This window comes from Ascaphus truei, chromosome 4 (assembly GCF_040206685.1).
Source record: "Ascaphus truei isolate aAscTru1 chromosome 4, aAscTru1.hap1, whole genome shotgun sequence".
Lineage (NCBI taxonomy): Eukaryota > Metazoa > Chordata > Amphibia > Anura > Ascaphidae > Ascaphus > Ascaphus truei.
The window spans coordinates 419538873-419560809 of NC_134486.1; the positions used below are offsets into that span (position 1 = coordinate 419538873).

The window sequence follows — 21937 nt, forward strand, 5'->3', positions numbered from 1 at the left end:
TACAAGATACTTCTATCAAGTTTCTGAAGGTAGAAGGTAGTGCTTATGCTATGTTCAGTCATTCTTCTACCCTCAGAACAAAGAGATATAAATCACTTGTCTTAGCTAACTCTTTGCTGACTAAACATACTGGTTTCTCATGAAGATAAGAAACTAAGAAAAACATACGTCGGAGCTAGGAAGAAAGACATATATCAGATATTAAAGAGAGAGACAGTTCTTGAGTTCGTTGCTGGAGGTCTTCTGGACTTAATAAAAATAACAATGTTGCCTGCAAATCGTCGGTGACGAGTATTCACTGTTGATTTTGATTCCCAATCCAATGTCTTCAACAATTCGCACTCCCGTCTCCCTCCTGCCGCACTCCCGTGTCCCTTCCGCACACCCTGCCGCACTCCCGTCTACCTGCCGCACTCCCGTATCCCTGCCGCACACCCTGCCGCACTCCCGTCTCCCTGCCGCACTCCCGTCTCCCTGCCGCACTCCCGTCTCCTCCTGCCGCACTCCCGTCTCCTCCTGCCGCACTCCCGTCTCCCTGCCGCACTCCCGTCTCCCTGCCGCACTCCCGTCTCCTCCTGCCGCACTCCCGTCTCCCTGCCGCACTCCCGTCTCCCTGCCGCACACCCGTCTCCCTGCCGTTTACCCTGCCGCACTCCCATCTCCCTGCCGCACTCCCGTCTCCCTGCCGCACTCCCGTCTCCCTTGCTTAGCCTTACATTTCTTGTTTCTTCTTGTATTAACTAATGGTTGACGTGGCATTCTCGGAAATGTTCCGAATATCAATGTGCGCTTCTTCATCACTGTCTTCTTGACGCTTTAAATGGGCTGAGGTGTAACGCTGACTCTGATTCTGAATCCTATACTGAGTGGGAGGCCGTATTCATTACTTCGGGAAATCACTTCTTGTACGACTTGGATGTCCACTGTATTGTAGCTAATGCGAAATCCCACGTTCTCTAGTCTGGGAAAGTGCAGGGCCTGGTGCAGTCGATAAGTGAGAATCTTCGTAACAATCTTGTGTCTGGCACTGCCCCATAGCGCAGGAAATACGTGAGAACGAGAGGTAACTCTCAATGCATTACTTCCTGGTAACACGCTTTATAACTAAATAACTGCTCTGGAATGTCCTTGTTCTTCCGGCCGCATGTAAAGAGTTTTGCAAGAAAGTCTCCGCTTCTCCCCGCGCATCTTCTAAGATCTCAGTTGTAATTCCGTCTTCCCCGGGAGCCTTCCCGTTCTTCGTGGATTTTATCACCTCTGCCACTTCTTCTGGAAGGACGTGCGGTGGTATATCATTGTACATCATGTGTTCGCGCGTGTGTATTTATACACAAGCACACAATCTATATATCATTGCAGAAGATGGATAAGGCGTTACATGTCTGAATGCTTTTAACTCTAATGCAAATGCACTACGCGTTACTAAGCGACACTAAATCTCGTTGGCGTGGCATCCGGTAACGCTGTGTCCCTCTCTCTCGTTTCCTGCAGGTTCCCGATGAGGTAAGGACCCTCTCCTACCCGCTAATAATTGGTATCGGGGATGTTGTAGGTTGCAGAGTATGACTGGTCCATTCTTCAGATAAGTATATGGGACAGTCCTGATAAAGGGGCCTTGGGCCTGCTATGTATTCCTCAGATTACGGCATTTCCCAGAGCACTGGGGGGGGGAGCGGGGGGGGTGAGGAGGGTTAGAGGGATATTTAAAGTCAGACGGCCTCAGAATTTTGACCCTCCCGTGGCAATTACTACGCTGCATAGTGATTCAGCGTATCACCATGGGGGTAAATAGTTTCCATCTGCCCGGTCCTTATTGATGCCCCCATGAGGTCTCCGTTTCTCCGTCTCCCCCGCCGCAGTTTAAGGGCTGCCAGAACGTGCACCTGAAGAAGGACTTCTTCCTGCGCCACCAGTCGTGCGCCCGCTCCGAAACCTTCATCAACCTGCGCGAGGTGAGCACCCAGATCCACCTGCCGCCCGGCGAGTACCTCATCGTGCCCTCCACCTTCGACGCGCACCAGGAAGGCGACTTTGTGCTGCGCATCTTCACCGAGAAGCAGTCCGACATTGAGTGAGTGCCGCGGGTCCCCTCCCCGGGGGGGAGAGGGGGGGGGAGAGAGGGGGGAGGGGGCGTTGGAGGATAAGAACGGGATTAGTAATAAAGAGAGAGCGCCTCATTTTGAATGTGTTTTTGGGGTAACAAGCGTGCGGAGGTAGGAGGCGCCGTTTCTAATAATTAGACCGCAAATACGATCCCACAAACACCTAGCGAAAGTGTAATTCATTAGCAAACGCTGGTAACGCCACGAGCGCGCGTTCCGGACATGCGCCCGCCATCTTCCCAGCCCAGAAACCGGCTCACTTGTGCTGTTTAGAAGTTTTTGCCCTAGACTAGCGACTCCAATATACCCCATAACCAGAACTCCCAGTCCTCAAGGGCCACCAACAGGTCAGGTTTTCAGGATATCCCTGCTTCAGCACAGGTGGCCCAGAACCAGAGACACGTCCCCCATCTCCTCCCCCCACAGATGCCATAACAAGAAATGTATAAGCTTCGAGCAGCACAACGTGGATTTGTGTGATAAGTCCCTTCTGTGCTGTTAGATATCGGTGGCCGGGCTTTGCATGTCCCTGTTTGTGATCATTTGTTGCCAATGTTCCCCGCAGTTTGAGCTGTAGATAGATAGTTACTTTGGTAATATCCGGATACATTGTAGCTGCTGAGTTACACTGACTAAAGGATTGATTTAAACGGAAAGGCAGCCATTATGTTAGGCACACAATCAGGATGTTGACAGCTGTATAACGAGAGCAGCAGACGATTGCCAGCGTGGGTAAGCATGTAGCATGTAGCATGTTACATTGTCACACGCTTTACATGCACATATAAGGAAGAAAGAGCGGGGGAAAGGGGGGCGGGTAGTATTGCTGATTTCGGGACAAACAGACTAATTTATGGAATCTCACAGAGGGGTCTCTGACTAATTACTGAGGCTATTGGAGGGCGAGCAGCGCGGGTCAGAGATATTGCAGGGGGCACTGGAGGGCGAGCAGCGCGGGACACGGGTCAGAGATATTGCAGAGGGCACTGGAGGGCGAGCAGCGCGGGCGCGGGTCAGAGATATTGCAGGGGGCACTGGAGGGCGAGCAGCGCGGGACACGGGTCAGAGATATTGCAGAGGGCACTGGAGGGCGAGCAGCGCGGGCGCGGGTCAGAGATATTGCAGAGGGCACTGGAGGGCGAGCAGCGCGGGACACGGGTCAGAGATATTGCAGGGGGCACTGGAGGGCGAGCAGCGCGGGACACGGGTCAGAGATATTGCAGAGGGCACTGGAGGGCGAGCAGCGCGGGACACGGGTCAGAGATATTGCAGGGGGCACTGGAGGGCGAGCAGCGCGGGACACGGGTCAGAGATATTGCAGGGGGCACTGGAGGGCGAGCAGCGCGGGACACGGGTCAGAGATATTGCAGGGGGCACTGGAGGGCGAGCAGCGCGGGACACGGGACAGAGATATTGCAGGGGGCACTGGAGGGCGAGCAACGCGGGACACGGGTCAGAGATATTGCAGGGGCACTGGAGGGCGAGCAGCGCGGGACACGGGTCAGAGATATTGCAGGGGGCACTGGAGGGCGAGCAGCGCGGGACACGGGTCAGAGATATTGCAGAGGGCACTGGAGGGCGAGCAGCGCGGGCGCAGGACAGAGATATTGCAGGGGGCACTGGAGGGCGAGCAGCGCGGGACACGGGTCAGAGATATTGCAGGGGGCACTGGAGGGCGAGCAGCGTGGGCGCGGGTCAGAGATATTGCAGGGGGCACTGGAGGGCGAGCAGCGCGGGACAGAGATATTGCAGGGGGCACTGGAGGGCGAGCAGCGCGGGCGTGGGACAGAGATATTGCAGGGGGCACTGGAGGGCGAGCAGCGCGGGACACGGGTCAGAGATATTGCAGGGGGCACTGGAGGGCGAGCAGCGCGGGACAGAGATATTGCAGGGGGCACTGGAGGGCGAGCAGCGCGGGACACGGGTCAGAGATATTGCAGGGGGCACTGGAGGGCGAGCAGCGCGGGACACGGGTCAGAGATATTGCAGGGGGCACTGGAGGGCGAGCAGCGCGGACACGGGTCAGAGATATTGCAGGGGGCACTGGAGGGCGAGCAGCGTGGGCGCGGGTCAGAGATATTGCAGGGAGCACTGGAGAGCGAGCAGCGCGGGACAGAGATATTGCAGGGGGCACTGGAGGGCGAGCAGCGCGGGCGCGGGTCAGAGATATTGCAGGGAGCACGGGAGGGCGAGCAGCGCGGGCGTGGGACAGAGATATTGCAGGGGGCACTGGAGGGCGAGCAGCGCGGGACACGGGTCAGAGATATTGCAGGGGGCACTGGAGGGCGAGCAGCGCGGGTCAGAGATATTGCAGGGGGCACTGGAGGGCGAGCAGCGCGGGACACGGGTCAGAGATATTGCAGGGGGCACTGGAGGGCGAGCAGCGCGGGACAGAGATATTGCAGGGGGCACTGGAGGGCGAGCAGCGCGGGACACGGGTCAGAGATATTGCAGGGGGCACTGGAGGGCGAGCAGCGCGGGTCAGAGATATTGCAGGGGGCACTGGAGGGCGAGCAGCGCGGGACAGAGATATTGCAGGGGGCACTGGAGGGCGAGAAGCGCGGGACACGGGTCAGAGATATTGCAGGGGGCACTGGAGGGCGAGCAGCGCGGGCGTGGGACAGAGATATTGCAGGGGGCACTGGAGGGCGAGCAGCGCGGGACACGGGTCAGAGATATTGCAGGGGGCACTGGAGGGCGTGCAGCGCGGGCGTGGGACAGAGATATTGCAGGGGGCACTGGAGGGCGAGCAGCGCGGGACACGGGTCAGAGATATTGCAGGGGGCACTGGAGGGCGAGCAGCGCGGGCGCGGGTCAGAGATATTGCAGGGGGCACTGGAGGGCGAGCAGCGCGGGTCAGAGATATTGCAGGGGGCACTGGAGGGCGAGCAGCGCGGGCGCGGGTCAGAGATATTGCAGGGGGCACTGGAGGGCGAGCAGCGCGGGCGTGGGACAGAGATATTGCAGGGGGCACTGGAGGGCGAGCAGCGCGGGACACGGGTCAGAGATATTGCAGGGGGCACTGGAGGGCGAGCAGCGCGGGACACGGGTCAGAGATATTGCAGGGGGCACTGGAGGGCGTGCAGCGCGGGTCAGAGATATTGCAGGGGGCACTGGAGGGCGAGCAGCGCGGGTCAGAGATATTGCAGGGGGCACTGGAGGGCGAGCAGCGCGGGCGCGGGTCAGATATTGCAGGGGGCACTGGAGAGCGAGCAGCGCGGGCCACGGGTCAGAGATATTGCAGGGGGCACTGGAGGGCGAGCAGCGCGGGTCACGGGTCAGAGATATTGCAGGGGGCACTGGAGGGCGAGCAGCGCGGGTCAGAGATATTGCAGGGGGTACTGGAGGGCGAGCAGCGCGGGTCAGAGATATTGCAGGGGGCACTGGAGGGCGAGCAGCGCGGGCGCGGGTCAGAGATATTGCAGGGGGCACTGGAGGGCGAGCAGCGCGGGCGTGGGACAGAGATATTGCAGGGGGCACTGGAGGGCGAGCAGCGCGGGTGCGGGTCAGAGATATTGCAGGGGGCACTGGAGGGCGAGCAGCGCGGGTCAGAGATATTGCAGGGGGCACTGGAGGGCGAGCAGCGCGGGTCAGAGATATTGCAGGGGGCACTGGAGGGCGAGCAGCGCGGGTCAGAGATATTGCAGGGGGCACTGGAGGGCGAGCAGCGTGGGCGCGGGTCAGAGATTTTGCAGGGGGCACTGGAGGGCGAGCAGCGCGGGACAGAGATATTGCAGGGGGCACTGGAGGGCGAGCAGCGCGGGCGTGGGACAGAGATATTGCAGGGGGCACTGGAGGGCGAGCAGCGCGGGACACGGGTCAGAGATATTGCAGGGGGCACTGGAGGGCGAGCAGCGCGGGACAGAGATATTGCAGGGGGCACTGGAGGGCGAGCAGCGCGGGACACGGGTCAGAGATATTGCAGGGGGCACTGGAGGGCGAGCAGCGCGGGACACGGGTCAGAGATATTGCAGGGGGCACTGGAGGGCGAGCAGCGCGGACACGGGTCAGAGATATTGCAGGGGGCACTGGAGGGCGAGCAGCGTGGGCGCGGGTCAGATATATTGCAGGGAGCACTGGAGAGCGAGCAGCGCGGGACAGAGATATTGCAGGGGGCACTGGAGGGCGAGCAGCGCGGGCGCGGGTCAGAGATATTGCAGGGAGCACGGGAGGGCGAGCAGCGCGGGCGTGGGACAGAGATATTGCAGGGGGCACTGGAGGGCGAGCAGCGCGGGACACGGGTCAGAGATATTGCAGGGGGCACTGGAGGGCGAGCAGCGCGGGTCAGAGATATTGCAGGGGGCACTGGAGGGCGAGCAGCGCGGGACACGGGTCAGAGATATTGCAGGGGGCACTGGAGGGCGAGCAGCGCGGGACAGAGATATTGCAGGGGGCACTGGAGGGCGAGCAGCGCGGGACACGGGTCAGAGATATTGCAGGGGGCACTGGAGGGCGAGCAGCGCGGGTCAGAGATATTGCAGGGGGCACTGGAGGGCGAGCAGCGCGGGACAGAGATATTGCAGGGGGCACTGGAGGGCGAGCAGCGCGGGACACGGGTCAGAGATATTGCAGGGGGCACTGGAGGGCGTGCAGCGCGGGCGTGGGACAGAGATATTGCAGGGGGCACTGGAGGGCGAGCAGCGCGGGACACGGGTCAGAGATATTGCAGGGGGCACTGGAGGGCGTGCAGCGCGGGCGTGGGACAGAGATATTGCAGGGGGCACTGGAGGGCGAGCAGCGCGGGACACGGGTCAGAGATATTGCAGGGGGCACTGGAGGGCGAGCAGCGCGGGCGCGGGTCAGAGATATTGCAGGGGGCACTGGAGGGCGAGCAGCGCGGGTCAGAGATATTGCAGGGGGCACTGGAGGGCGAGCAGCGCGGGCGCGGGTCAGAGATATTGCAGGGGGCACTGGAGGGCGAGCAGCGCGGGCGTGGGACAGAGATATTGCAGGGGGCACTGGAGGGCGAGCAGCGCGGGACACGGGTCAGAGATATTGCAGGGGGCACTGGAGGGCGAGCAGCGCGGGACACGGGTCAGAGATATTGCAGGGGGCACTGGAGGGCGAGCAGCGCGGGTCAGAGATATTGCAGGGGGCACTGGAGGGCGAGCAGCGCGGGCGCGGGTCAGATATTGCAGGGGGCACTGGAGAGCGAGCAGCGCGGGCCACGGGTCAGAGATATTGCAGGGGGCACTGGAGGGCGAGCAGCGCGGGTCACGGGTCAGAGATATTGCAGGGGGCACTGGAGGGCGAGCAGCGCGGGTCAGAGATATTGCAGGGGGTACTGGAGGGCGAGCAGCGCGGGTCAGAGATATTGCAGGGGGCACTGGAGGGCGAGCAGCGCGGGCGCGGGTCAGAGATATTGCAGGGGGCACTGGAGGGCGAGCAGCGCGGGCGTGGGACAGAGATATTGCAGGGGGCACTGGAGGGCGAGCAGCGCGGGTGCGGGTCAGAGATATTGCAGGGGGCACTGGAGGGCGAGCAGCGCGGGTCAGAGATATTGCAGGGGGCACTGGAGGGCGAGCAGCGCGGGTCAGAGATATTGCAGGGGGCACTGGAGGGCGAGCAGCGCGGGTCAGAGATATTGCAGGGGGCACTGGAGGGCGAGCGGCGCGGGACACGGGTCAGAGATATTGCAGGGGGCACTGGAGGGCGAGCAGCGCGGGCGTGGGACAGAGATATTGCAGGGGGCACTGGAGGGCGAGCAGCGCGGGTGCGGGTCAGAGATATTGCAGGGGGCACTGGAGGGCGAGCAGCGCGGGTCAGAGATATTGCAGGGGGCACTGGAGGGCGTGCAGCGCGGGTCAGAGATATTGCAGGGGGCACTGGAGGGCGAGCAGCGCGGGACACGGGTCAGAGATATTGCAGGGGGCACTGGAGGGCGAGCAGCGCGGGTCAGAGATATTGCAGGGGGCACTGGAGGGCGAGCGGCGCGGGACACGGGTCAGAGATATTGCAGGGGGCACTGGAGGGCGAGCAGCGCGGGTCAGAGATATTGCAGGGGGCACTGGAGGGCGAGCAGCGCGGGCGCGGGTCAGAGATATTGCAGGGGGCACTGGAGGGCGAGCAGCGCGGGTCAGAGATATTGCAGGGGGCACTGGAGGGCGAGCAGCGCGGGTCAGAGATATTGCAGGGGGCACTGGAGGGCGTGCAGCGCGGGACACGGGTCAGAGATATTGCAGGGGGCACTGGAGGGCGAGCAGCGCGGGACACGGGTCAGAGATATTGCAGGGGGCACTGGAGGGCGAGCAGCGCGGGCGCGGGTCAGAGATATTGCAGGGGGCACTGGAGGGCGAGCAGCGCGGGCGCGGGTCAGAGATATTGCAGGGGGCACTGGAGGGCGAGCAGCGCGGGTCAGAGATATTGCAGGGGGCACTGGAGGGCGAGCGGCGCGGGACACGGGTCAGAGATATTGCAGGGGGCACTGGAGGGCGAGCAGCGCGGGTCAGAGATATTGCAGGGGGCACTGGAGGGCGAGCAGCGCGGGACACGGGTCAGAGATATTGCAGGGGGCACTGGAGGGCGAGCAGCGCGGGTCAGATATTGCAGGGGGCACTGGAGGGCGAGCGGCGCGGGACACGGGTCAGAGATATTGCAGGGGGCACTGGAGGGCGAGCAGCGCGGGTCAGAGATATTGCAGGGGGCACTGGAGGGCGAGCAGCGCGGGACAGAGATATTGCAGAGGGCACTGGAGGGCGAGCAGCGCGGGTCAGAGATATTGCAGGGGGCACTGGAGGGCGAGCAGCGCGGGTCAGAGATATTGCAGGGGGCACTGGAGGGAGAGCGGCGCGGGACACGGGTCAGAGATATTGCAGGGGGCACTGGAGGGCGAGCAGCGCGGGTCAGAGATATTGCAGGGGGCACTGGAGGGCGAGCAGCGCGGGACACGGGTCAGAGATATTGCAGGGGGCACTGGAGGGCGAGCAGCGCGGGCGCGGGTCAGAGATATTGCAGGGGGCACTGGAGGGCGAGCAGCGCGGGACAGAGATATTGCAGGGGGCACTGGAGGGCGAGCAGCGCGGGACAGAGATATTGCAGGGGGCACTGGAGGGCGAGCAGCGCGGGTCAGAGATATTGCAGGGGGCACAGGAGGGCGAGCAGCGCGGGTCAGAGATATTGCAGGGGGCACTGGAGGGCGAGCAGCGCGGGCGCGGGTCAGAGATATTGCAGGGGGCACTGGAGGGCGAGCAGCGCGGGACAGAGATTGCAGGAGGCACTGGAGGGCGAGCAGCGCGGGTCAGAGATATTGCAGGGGGCACTGGAGGGCGAGCGGCGCGGGTCAGAGATATTGCAGGGGGCACTGGAGGGCGAGCAGCGCGGGTCAGAGATATTGCAGGGGGCACTGGAGGGCGAGCAGCGCGGGTCAGAGATATTGCAGGGGGCACTGGAGGGCGAGCAGCGCGGGTCAGAGATATTGCAGGGGGCACTGGAGGGCGAGCAGCACGGGTCACAGATATTGCAGGGGGCACTGGAGGGCGAGCAGCGCGGGACACGGGTCAGAGATATTGCAGGGGGCACTGGAGGGCGAGCAGCGCGGGACACGGGTCAGAGATATTGCGGGGGGCACTGGAGGGCGAGCAGCGCGGGTCAGAGATATTGCAGGGGGCACTGGAGGGCGAGCAGCGCGGGCGCGGGTCAGAGATATTGCAGGGGGCACTGGAGGGCGAGCAGCGCGGGACACGGGTCAGAGATATTGCAGGGGGCACTGGAGGGCGAGCAGCGCGGGACAGAGATATTGCAGGGGGCACTGGAGGGCGAGCAGCGCGGGACACGGGTCAGAGATATTGCAGGGGGCACTGGAGGGCGAGCCGCGCGGGACACGGGTCAGAGATATTGCAGGGGGCACTGGAGGGCGAGCAGCGCAGGCGTGGGACAGAGATATTGCAGGGGGCACTGGAGGGCGAGCAGCGCGGGACACGGGTCAGAGATATTGCAGGGGGCACTGGAGGGCGAGCGGCGCGGGACACGGGTCAGAGATATTGCAGGGGGCACTGGAGGGCGAGCAGCGCGGGCGCGGGTCAGAGATATTGCAGGGGGCACTGGAGGGCGAGCAGCGCGGGACACGGGTCAGAGATATTGCAGGGGGCACTGGAGGGCGAGCAGCGCGGGTGTGGGACAGAGATATTGCAGGGGGCACTGGAGGGCGAGCAGCGCGGGTGCGGGTCAGAGATATTGCAGGGGGCACTGGAGGGCGAGCAGCGCGGGTCAGAGATATTGCAGGGGGCACTGGAGGGCGTGCAGCGCGGGTCAGAGATATTGCAGGGGGCACTGGAGGGCGAGCAGCGCGGGACACGGGTCAGAGATATTGCAGGGGGCACTGGAGGGCGAGCAGCGCGGGACACGGGTCAGAGATATTGCAGGGGGCACTGGAGGGCGAGCCGCGCGGGACACGGGTCAGAGATATTGCAGGGGGCACTGGAGGGCGAGCAGCGCGGGCGCGGGTCAGAGATATTGCAGGGGGCACTGGAGGGCGAGCAGCGCGGGACACGGGTCAGAGATATTGCAGGGGGCACTGGAGGGCGAGCAGCGCGGGACAGAGATATTGCAGGGGGCACTGGAGGGCGAGCAGCGCGGGACACGGGTCAGAGATATTGCAGGGGGCACTGGAGGGCGAGCCGCGCGGGACACGGGTCAGAGATATTGCAGGGGGCACTGGAGGGCGAGCAGCGCAGGCGTGGGACAGAGATATTGCAGGGGGCACTGGAGGGCGAGCAGCGCGGGACACGGGTCAGAGATATTGCAGGGGGCACTGGAGGGCGAGCGGCGCGGGACACGGGTCAGAGATATTGCAGGGGGCACTGGAGGGCGAGCAGCGCGGGCGCGGGTCAGAGATATTGCAGGGGGCACTGGAGGGCGAGCAGCGCGGGACACGGGTCAGAGATATTGCAGGGGGCACTGGAGGGCGAGCAGCGCGGGTGTGGGACAGAGATATTGCAGGGGGCACTGGAGGGCGAGCAGCGCGGGTGCGGGTCAGAGATATTGCAGGGGGCACTGGAGGGCGAGCAGCGCGGGTCAGAGATATTGCAGGGGGCACTGGAGGGCGTGCAGCGCGGGTCAGAGATATTGCAGGGGGCACTGGAGGGCGAGCAGCGCGGGACACGGGTCAGAGATATTGCAGGGGGCACTGGAGGGCGAGCAGCGCGGGCGCGGGTCAGAGATATTGCAGGGGGCACTGGAGGGCGAGCAGCGCGGGTCAGAGATATTGCAGGGGGCACTGGAGGGCGAGCGGCGCGGAACACGGGTCAGAGATATTGCAGGGGGCACTGGAGGGCGAGCAGCGCGGGCGCGGGTCAGAGATATTGCAGGGGGCACTGGAGGGCGAGCAGCGCGGGACAGAGATATTGCAGGGGGCACTGGAGGGCGAGCAGCGCGGGACAGAGATATTGCAGGGGGCACTGGAGGGCGAGCAGCGCGGGACACGGGTCAGAGATATTGCAGGGGGCACTGGAGGGTGAGCAGCGCGGGCGCGGGTCAGAGATATTGCAGGGGGCACTGGAGGGCGAGCAGCGCGGGTCAGAGATATTGCAGGGGGCACTGGAGGGCGAGCGGCGCGGGACACGGGTCAGAGATATTGCAGGGGGCACTGGAGGGCGAGCAGCGCGGGTCAGAGATATTGCAGGGGGCACTGGAGGGCGAGCAGCGCGGGACACGGGTCAGAGATATTGCAGGGGGCACTGGAGGGCGAGCAGCGCGGGTCAGAGATATTGCAGGGGGCACTGGAGGGCGAGCGGCGCGGGACACGGGTCAGAGATATTGCAGGGGGCACTGGAGGGCGAGCAGCGCGGGTCAGAGATATTGCAGGGGGCACTGGAGGGCGAGCAGCGCGGGCGTGGGACAGAGATATTGCAGGGGGCACTGGAGGGCGAGCAGCGCGGGCGTGGGACAGAGATATTGCAGGGGGCACTGGAGGGCGAGCAGCGCGGGACAGAGATATTGCAGGGGGCACTGGAGGGCGAGCAGCGCGGGACAGAGATATTGCAGGGGGCACAGGAGGGCGAGCAGCGCGGGTCAGAGATATTGCAGGGGGCACTGGAGGGCGAACAGCGCGGGACAGAGATATTGCAGGGGGCACTGGAGGGCGAGCAGCGCGGGACACGGGTCAGAGATATTGCAGGGGGCACTGGAGGGCGAGCAGCGCGGGACAGAGATATTGCAGGGGGCACTGGAGGGCGAGCAGCGCGGGACACGGGTCAGAGATATTGCAGGGGGCACTGGAGGGCGAGCAGCGCGGGACACGGGTCAGAGATATTGCAGGGGGTACTGGAGGGCGAGCAGCGCGGGCGCGGGACAGAGATATTGCAGGGGGCACTGGAGGGCGAGCAGCGCGGGCGCGGGTCTGAGATATTGCGGGGGGCACTGGAGGGCGAGCAGCGCGGGTCAGAGATATTGCAGGGGGCACTGGAGGGCGAGCAGCGCGGGTCAGAGATATTGCAGGGGGCACTGGAGGGCGTGCAGCGCGGGACACGGGTCAGAGATATTGCAGGGGGCACTGGAGGGCGAGCAGCGCGGGTCAGAGATATTGCAGGGGGCACTGGAGGGCGAGCAGCGCGGGCGCGGGTCAGAGATATTGCAGGGGGCACTGGAGGGCGAGCAGCGCGGGTCAGAGATATTGCAGGGGGCACTGGAGGGCGAGCAGCGCGGGACACGGGTCAGAGATATTGCAGGGGGCACTGGAGGGCGAGCAGCGCGGGTCAGAGATATTGCAGGGGGCACTGGAGGGCGAGCAGCGCGGGTCAGAGATATTGCAGGGGGCACTGGAGGGCGAGCAGCGCGGGACAGAGATATTGCAGGGGGCACTGGAGGGCGTGCAGCGCGGGTCAGAGATATTGCAGGGGGCACTGGAGGGCGAGCAGCGCGGGCGCGGGTCAGATATTGCAGGGGGCACTGGAGGGCGAGCAGCGCGGGACACGGGTCAGAGATATTGCAGGGGGCACTGGAGGGCGAGCAGCACGGGTCAGAGATATTGCAGGGGGTACTGGAGGGCGTGCAGCGCGGGACACGGGTCAGAGATATTGCAGGGGGCACTGGAGGGCGTGCAGCGCGGGTCAGAGATATTGCGGGGGGCACTGGAGGGCGAGCAGCGCGGGTGCGGGTCAGAGATATTGCAGGGGGCACTGGAGGGCGAGCAGCGCGGGTCAGAGATATTGCAGGGGGCACTGGAGGGCGAGCAGCGCGGGTGCGGGTCAGAGATATTGCAGGGGGCACTGGAGGGCGAGCAGCGCGGGTCAGAGATATTGCAGGGAGCACTGGAGGGCGAGCAGCGCGGGTCAGAGATATTGCAGGGGGCACTGGAGGGCGAGCAGCGCGGGCGCGGGTCAGAGATATTGCAGGGGGCACTGGAGGGCGAGCAGCGCGGGACACGGGTCAGAGATATTGCAGGGGGCACTGGAGGGCGAGCAGCGCGGGACACGGGTCAGAGATATTGCAGGGGGCACTGGAGGGCGTGCAGCGCGGGACACGGGTCAGAGATATTGCAGGGGGCACTGGAGGGCGAGCAGCGCGGGCGCGGGACAGAGATATTGCAGGGGGCACTGGAGGGCGTGCAGCGCGGGTCAGAGATATTGCAGGGGGCACTGCAGGGCGTGCAGCGCGGGACACGGGTCAGAGATATTGCAGGGGGCACAGGAGGGCGAGCAGCGCGGGTCAGAGATATTGCAGGGGGCACTGGAGGGCGTGCAGCGCGGGACACGGGTCAGAGATATTGCAGGGGGCACTGGAGGGCGAGCAGCGCGGGACACGGGTCAGAGATATTGCAGGGGGCACTGGAGGGCGAGCAGCGCGGGACACGGGTCAGAGATATTGCAGGGGGCACTGGAGGGCGAGCAGCGCGGGCGCGGGACAGAGATATTGCAGGGGGCACTGGAGGGCGAGCAGCGCGGGACACGGGTCAGAGATATTGCAGGGGGCACTGGAGGGCGAGCAGCGCGGGTCAGAGATATTGCAGGGGGCACTGGAGGGCGAGCAGCGCGGGACACGGGTCGGAGATATTGCAGGGGGCACTGGAGGGCGAGCAGCGCGGGACACGGGTCAGAGATATTGCAGGGGGCACTGGAGGGCGAGCAGCACGGGTCAGAGATATTGCAGGGGGTACTGGAGGGCGTGCAGCGCGGGACACGGGTCAGAGATATTGCAGGGGGCACTGGAGGGCGTGCAGCGCGGGTCAGAGATATTGCGGGGGGCACTGGAGGGCGAGCAGCGCGGGTGCGGGTCAGAGATATTGCAGGGGGCACTGGAGGGCGAGCAGCACGGGTCAGAGATATTGCAGGGGGCACTGGAGGGCGAGCAGCGCGGGTGCGGGTCAGAGATATTGCAGGGGGCACTGGAGGGCGAGCAGCGCGGGTCAGAGATATTGCAGGGAGCACTGGAGGGCGAGCAGCGCGGGTCAGAGATATTGCAGGGGGCACTGGAGGGCGAGCAGCGCGGGCGCGGGTCAGAGATATTGCAGGGGGCACTGGAGGGCGAGCAGCGCGGGACACGGGTCAGAGATATTGCAGGGGGCACTGGAGGGCGAGCAGCGCGGGACACGGGTCAGAGATATTGCAGGGGGCACTGGAGGGCGTGCAGCGCGGGACACGGGTCAGAGATATTGCAGGGGGCACTGGAGGGCGTGCAGCGCGGGTCAGAGATATTGCAGGGGGCACTGGAGGGCGTGCAGCGCGGGACACGGGTCAGAGATATTGCAGCGGGCACAGGAGGGCGAGCAGCGCGGGTCAGAGATATTGCAGGGGGCACTGGAGGGCGTGCAGCGCGGGACACGGGTCAGAGATATTGCAGGGGGCACTGGAGGGCGAGCAGCGCGGGACACGGGTCAGAGATATTGCAGGGGGCACTGGAGGGCGAGCAGCGCGGGACACGGGTCAGAGATATTGCAGGGGGCACTGGAGGGCGAGCAGCGCGGGCGCGGGACAGAGATATTGCAGGGGGCACTGGAGGGCGAGCAGCGCGGGACACGGGTCAGAGATATTGCAGGGGGCACTGGAGGGCGAGCAGCGCGGGTCAGAGATATTGCAGGGGGCACTGGAGGGCGAGCAGCGCGGGACACGGGTCAGAGATATTGCAGGGGGCACTGGAGGGCGAGCAGCGCGGGACACGGGTCAGAGATATTGCAGGGGGCACTGGAGGGCGAGCAGCGCGGGACAGAGATATTGCAGGGGGCACTGGAGGGCGAGCAGCGCGGGCGTGGGACAGAGATATTGCAGGGGGCACTGGAGGGCGAGCAGCGTGGGCGCGGGACAGAGATATTGCAGGGGGCACTGGAGGGCGAGCAGCGCGGGCGCGGGTCAGATATTGCAGGGGGCACTGGAGGGCGAGCAGCGCGGGACACGGGTCAGAGATATTGCAGGGGGCACTGGAGGGCGAGCAGCGCGGGACACGGGTCAGAGATATTGCAGGGGGCACTGGAGGGCGAGCAGCGCGGGACACGGGTCAGAGATATTGCAGGGGGCACTGGAGGGCGAGCAGCGCGGGACACGGGTCAGAGATATTGCAGGGGGCACTGGAGGGCGAGCAGCGCGGGACACGGGTCAGAGATATTGCAGGGGGCACTGGAGGGCGAGCAGCGCGGGTCAGAGATATTGCAGGGGGCACTGGAGGGCGAGCAGCGCGGGTCAGAGATATTGCAGGGGCACTGGAGGGCGAGCAGCGCAGGCGCGGGTCAGAGATATTGCAGGGGGCACTGGAGGGCGAGCAGCGCGGGCGCGGGTCAGAGATATTGCAGGGGGCACTGGAGGGCGAGCAGCGCGGGTCAGAGATATTGCAGGGGGCACTGGAGGGCGAGCAGCGCGGGCGCGGGTCAGAGATATTGCAGGGGGCACTGGAGGGCGAGCAGCGCGGGTCAGAGATATTGCAGGGGGCACTGGAGGGCGAGCAGCGCGGGACACGGGTCAGAGATATTGCAGGGGGCACTGGAGGGCGAGCAGCGCGGGTCAGAGATATTGCAGGGGGCACTGGAGGGCGAGCAGCGCGGGACACGGGTCAGAGATATTGCAGGGGGCACTGGAGGGCGAGCAGCGCGGGCGCGGGTCAGAGATATTGCAGGGGGCACTGGAGGGCGAGCAGCGCGGGTCAGAGATATTGCAGGGGGCACTGGAGGGCGAGCAGCGCGGGACAGAGATATTGCAGGGGGCACTGGAGGGCGAGCAGCGCGGGACACGGGTCAGAGATATTGCAGGGGGCACTGGAGGGCGAGCAGCGCGGGCGCGGGTCAGATATTGCAGGGGGCACTGGAGGGCGAGCAGCGCGGGACACGGGTCAGAGATATTGCAGGGGGCACTGGAGGGCGAGCAGCGCGGGACACGGGTCAGAGATATTGCAGGGGGCACTGGAGGGCGAGCAGCGCGGGTCAGAGATATTGCAGGGGGCACTGGAGGGCGAGCAGCGCGGGACACGGGTCAGAGATATTGCAGGGGGCACTGGAGGGCGAGCAGCGCGGGACACGGGTCAGAGATATTGCAGGGGGCACTGGAGGGCGAGCAGCGCGGGACACGGGTCAGAGATATTGCAGGGGGCACTGGAGGGCGAGCAGCGCGGGACACGGGTCAGAGATATTGCAGGGGGCATTGGAGGGCGAGCAGCGCGGGTCAGAGATATTGCAGGGGGCACTGGAGGGCGAGCAGCGCGGGACACGGGTCAGAGATATTGCAGGGGGCACTGGAGGGCGAGCAGCGCGGGACACGGGTCAGAGATATTGCAGGGGGCACTGGAGGGCGAGCAGCGCGGGACAGAGATATTGCAGGGGGCACTGGAGGGCGAGCAGCGCGGGACACGGGTCAGAGATATTGCAGGGGGCACTGGAGGGCGAGCAGCGCGGGACACGGGTCAGAGATATTGCAGGGGGCACTGGAGGGCGAGCAGCGCGGGTCAGAGATATTGCAGGGGGCACTGGAGGGCGAGCAGCGCGGGACAGAGATATTGCAGGGGGCACTGGAGGGCGAGCAGCGCGGGACACGGGTCAGAGATATTGCAGGGGGCACTGGAGGGCGAGCAGCGCGGGACACGGGTCAGAGATATTGCAGGGGGCACTGGAGGGCGAGCAGCGCGGGACAGAGATATTGCAGGGGGCACTGGAGGGCGAGCAGCGCGGGACAGAGATATTGCAGGGGGCACTGGAGGGCGAGCAGCGCGGGACAGAGATATTGCAGGGGGCACTGGAGGGCGAGCAGCGCGGGCGCGGGTCAGAGATATTGCAGGGGGCACTGGAGGGCGAGCAGCGCGGGCGCGGGTCAGAGATATTGCAGAGGGCACAGGAGGGCGAGCAGCGCGGGCGCGGGACAGAGATATTGCAGGGGGCACTGGAGGGCGAGCAGCGCGGGTCAGAGATATTGCAGGGGGCACTGGAGGGCGAGCAGCGCGGGACAGAGATATTGCAGGGGGCACTGGAGGGCGAGCAGCGCGGGTCAGAGATATTGCAGGGGGCACTGGAGGGCGAGCAGCGTGGGCGCGGGTCAGAGATATTGCAGGGGGTACTGGAGGGCGAGCAGCGCGGGACAGAGATATTGCAGGGGGCACTGGAGGGCGAGCAGCGCGGGTCAGAGATATTGCAGGGGGCACTGGAGGGCGAGCAGCGTGGGCGCGGGTCAGAGATATTGCAGGGGGTACTGGAGGGCGAGCAGCGCGGGACAGAGATATTGCAGGGGGCACTGGAGGGCGAGCAGCGCGGGTCAGAGATATTGCAGGGGGCACTAGAGGGCGAGCAGCGCGGGCGCGGGTCAGAGATATTGCAGGGGGCACTGGAGGGCGAGCAGCGCGGGACAGAGATATTGCAGGGGGCACTGGAGGGCGAGCAGCGCGGGTCAGAGATATTGCAGGGGGCACTGGAGGGCGAGCAGCGCGGGACAGAGATATTGCAGGGGGCACTGGAGGGCGAGCAGCGCGGGACAGAGATATTGCAGGGGGCACTGGAGGGCGAGCAGCGCGGGTCAGAGATATTGCAGGGGGCACTGGAGGGCGAGCAGCGCGGGACAGAGATATTGCAGGGGGCACTGGAGGGCGAGCAGCGCGGGTCAGAGATATTGCAGGGGGCACTGGAGGGCGAGCAGCGCGGGTCAGAGATATTGCAGGGGTCACTGGAGGGCGAGCAGCGCGGGTCAGAGATATTGCAGGGGGCACTGGAGGGCGAGCAGCGCGGGCGCGGGTCAGAGATATTGCAGGGGGCACTGGAGGGCGAGCAGCGCGGGTCAGAGATATTGCGGGGGGCACTGGAGGGCGAGCAGCGCGGGTGCGGGTCAGAGATATTGCAGGGGGCACTGGAGGGCGAGCAGCGCGGGTCAGAGATATTGCAGGGGGCACTGGAGGGCGAGCAGCACGGGTCAGAGATATTGCAGGGGGCACTGGAGGGCGAGCAGCGCGGGTCAGAGATATTGCAGGGGGCACTGGAGGGCGAGCAGCGCGGGACACGGGTCAGAGATATTGCAGGGGGCACTGGAGGGCGAGCAGCGCGGGTCAGAGATATTGCAGGGGGCACTGGAGGGCGAGCAGCGCGGGTCAGAGATATTGCAGGGGGCACTGGAGGGCGAGCAGCGCGGGTCAGAGATATTGCGGGGGGCACTGGAGGGCGAGCAGCGCGGGTCAGAGATATTGCAGGGGGCACTGGAGGGCGTGCAGCGCGGGACACGGGTCAGAGATATTGCAGGGGGCACTGGAGGGCGAGCAGCGCGGGACACGGGTCAGAGATATTGCAGGGGGCACTGGAGGGCGAGCAGCGCGGGACACGGGTCAGAGATATTGCAGCGGGCACAGGAGGGCGAGCAGCGCGGGTCAGAGATATTGCAGGGGGCACTGGAGGGCGTGCAGCGCGGGACACGGGTCAGAGATATTGCAGGGGGCACTGGAGGGCGAGCAGCGCGGGACACGGGTCAGAGATATTGCAGGGGGCACTGGAGGGCGAGCAGCGCGGGACACGGGTCAGAGATATTGCAGGGGGCACTGGAGGGCGAGCAGCGCGGGCGCGGGACAGAGATATTGCAGGGGGCACTGGAGGGCGAGCAGCGCGGGACACGGGTCAGAGATATTGCAGGGGGCACTGGAGGGCGAGCAGCGCGGGTCAGAGATATTGCAGGGGGCACTGGAGGGCGAGCAGCGCGGGACACGGGTCAGAGATATTGCAGGGGGCACTGGAGGGCGAGCAGCGCGGGACAGAGATATTGCAGGGGGCACTGGAGGGCGAGCAGCGCGGGCGTGGGACAGAGATATTGCAGGGGGCACTGGAGGGCGAGCAGCGTGGGCGCGGGACAGAGATATTGCAGGGGGCACTGGAGGGCGAGCAGCGCGGGCGCGGGTCAGATATTGCAGGGGGCACTGGAGGGCGAGCAGCGCGGGACACGGGTCAGAGATATTGCAGGGGGCACTGGAGGGCGAGCAGCGCGGGACACGGGTCAGAGATATTGCAGGGGGCACTGGAGGGCGAGCAGCGCGGGACACGGGTCAGAGATATTGCAGGGGGCACTGGAGGGCGAGCAGCGCGGGACACGGGTCAGAGATATTGCAGGGGGCACTGGAGGGCGAGCAGCGCGGGACACGGGTCAGAGATATTGCAGGGGGCACTGGAGGGCGAGCAGCGCGGGTCAGAGATATTGCAGGGGGCACTGGAGGGCGAGCAGCGCGGGTCAGAGATATTGCAGGGGCACTGGAGGGCGAGCAGCGCAGGCGCGGGTCAGAGATATTGCAGGGGGCACTGGAGGGCGAGCAGCGCGGGCGCGGGTCAGAGATATTGCAGGGGGCACTGGAGGGCGAGCAGCGCGGGTCAGAGATATTGCAGGGGGCACTGGAGGGCGAGCAGCGCGGGCGCGGGTCAGAGATATTGCAGGGGGCACTGGAGGGCGAGCAGCGCGGGTCAGAGATATTGCAGGGGGCACTGGAGGGCGAGCAGCGCGGGACACGGGTCAGAGATATTGCAGGGGGCACTGGAGGGCGAGCAGCGCGGGTCAGAGATATTGCAGGGGGCACTGGAGGGCGAGCAGCGCGGGACACGGGTCAGAGATATTGCAGGGGGCACTGGAGGGCGAGCAGCGCGGGCGCGGGTCAGAGATATTGCAGGGGGCACTGGAGGGCGAGCAGCGCGGGTCAGAGATATTGCAGGGGGCACTGGAGGGCGAGCAGCGCGGGACAGAGATATTGCAGGGGGCACTGGAGGGCGAGCAGCGCGGGACACGGGTCAGAGATATTGCAGGGGGCACTGGAGGGCGAGCAGCGCGGGCGCGGGTCAGAGATATTGCAGGGGGCACTGGAGGGCGAGCAGCGCGGGACACGGGTCAGAGATATTGCAGGGGGCACTGGAGGGCGAGCAGCGCGGGACACGGGTCAGAGATATTGCAGGGGGCACTGGAGGGCGAGCAGCGCGGGTCAGAGATATTGCAGGGGGCACTGGAGGGCGAGCAGCGCGGGACACGGGTCAGAGATATTGCAGGGGGCACTGGAGGGCGAGCAGCGCGGGACACGGGTCAGAGATATTGCAGGGGGCACTGGAGGGCGAGCAGCGCGGGACACGGGTCAGAGATATTGCAGGGGGCACTGGAGGGCGAGCAGCGCGGGACACGGGTCAGAGATATTGCAGGGGGCATTGGAGGGCGAGCAGCGCGGGTCAGAGATATTGCAGGGGGCACTGGAGGGCGAGCAGCGCGGGACACGGGTCAGAGATATTGCAGGGGGCACTGGAGGGCGAGCAGCGCGGGACACGGGTCAGAGATATTGCAGGGGGCACTGGAGGGCGAGCAGCGCGGGACAGAGATATTGCAGGGGGCACTGGAGGGCGAGCAGCGCGGGACACGGGTCAGAGATATTGCAGGGGGCACTGGAGGGCGAGCAGCGCGGGACACGGGTCAGAGATATTGCAGGGGGCACTGGAGGGCGAGCAGCGCGGGTCAGAGATATTGCAGGGGGCACTGGAGGGCGAGCAGCGCGGGTCAGAGATATTGCAGGGGGCACTGGAGGGCGAGCAGCGCGGGACACGGGTCAGAGATATTGCAGGGGGCACTGGAGGGCGAGCAGCGCGGGACACGGGTCAGAGATATTGCAGGGGGCACTGGAGGGCGAGCAGCGCGGGACAGAGATATTGCAGGGGGCACTGGAGGGCGAGCAGCGCGGGACACGGGTCAGAGATATTGCAGGGGGCACTGGAGGGCGAGCAGCGCGGGACACGGGTCAGAGATATTGCAGGGGGCACTGGAGGGCGAGCAGCGCGGGACAGAGATATTGCAGGGGGCACTGGAGGGCGAGCAGCGCGGGACAGAGATATTGCAGGGGGCACTGGAGGGCGAGCAGCGCGGGACAGAGATATTGCAGGGGGCACTGGAGGGCGAGCAGCGCGGGCGCGGGTCAGAGATATTGCAGGGGGCACTGGAGGGCGAGCAGCGCGGGCGCGGGTCAGAGATATTGCAGAGGGCACAGGAGGGCGAGCAGCGCGGGCGCGGGACAGAGATATTGCAGGGGGCACTGGAGGGCGAGCAGCGCGGGTCAGAGATATTGCAGGGGGCACTGGAGGGCGAGCAGCGCGGGACAGAGATATTGCAGGGGGCACTGGAGGGCGAGCAGCGCGGGTCAGAGATATTGCAGGGGGCACTGGAGGGCGAGCAGCGTGGGCGCGGGTCAGAGATATTGCAGGGGGTACTGGAGGGCGAGCAGCGCGGGACAGAGATATTGCAGGGGGCACTGGAGGGCGAGCAGCGCGGGTCAGAGATATTGCAGGGGGCACTGGAGGGCGAGCAGCGTGGGCGCGGGTCAGAGATATTGCAGGGGGTACTGGAGGGCGAGCAGCGCGGGACAGAGATATTGCAGGGGGCACTGGAGGGCGAGCAGCGCGGGTCAGAGATATTGCAGGGGGCACTAGAGGGCGAGCAGCG

At 65.3% G+C, this 21937-nt stretch overlaps 1 protein-coding gene across 1 annotated transcript in view; it reads left to right on the top strand.

The window, feature by feature from the left end:
- CAPN11 (calpain 11) overlaps positions 1–21937 on the top strand; it is a 97666-nt gene that overhangs the window by 33749 nt on the left and 41980 nt on the right. Inside the window, exons 11-12 of the mRNA XM_075598815.1 lie at positions 1492–1503; positions 1860–2071. Of these exons, the coding sequence (XP_075454930.1) occupies positions 1492–1503; positions 1860–2071 (224 nt within the window). The remainder of the gene's footprint in view (positions 1–1491; positions 1504–1859; positions 2072–21937) is intronic.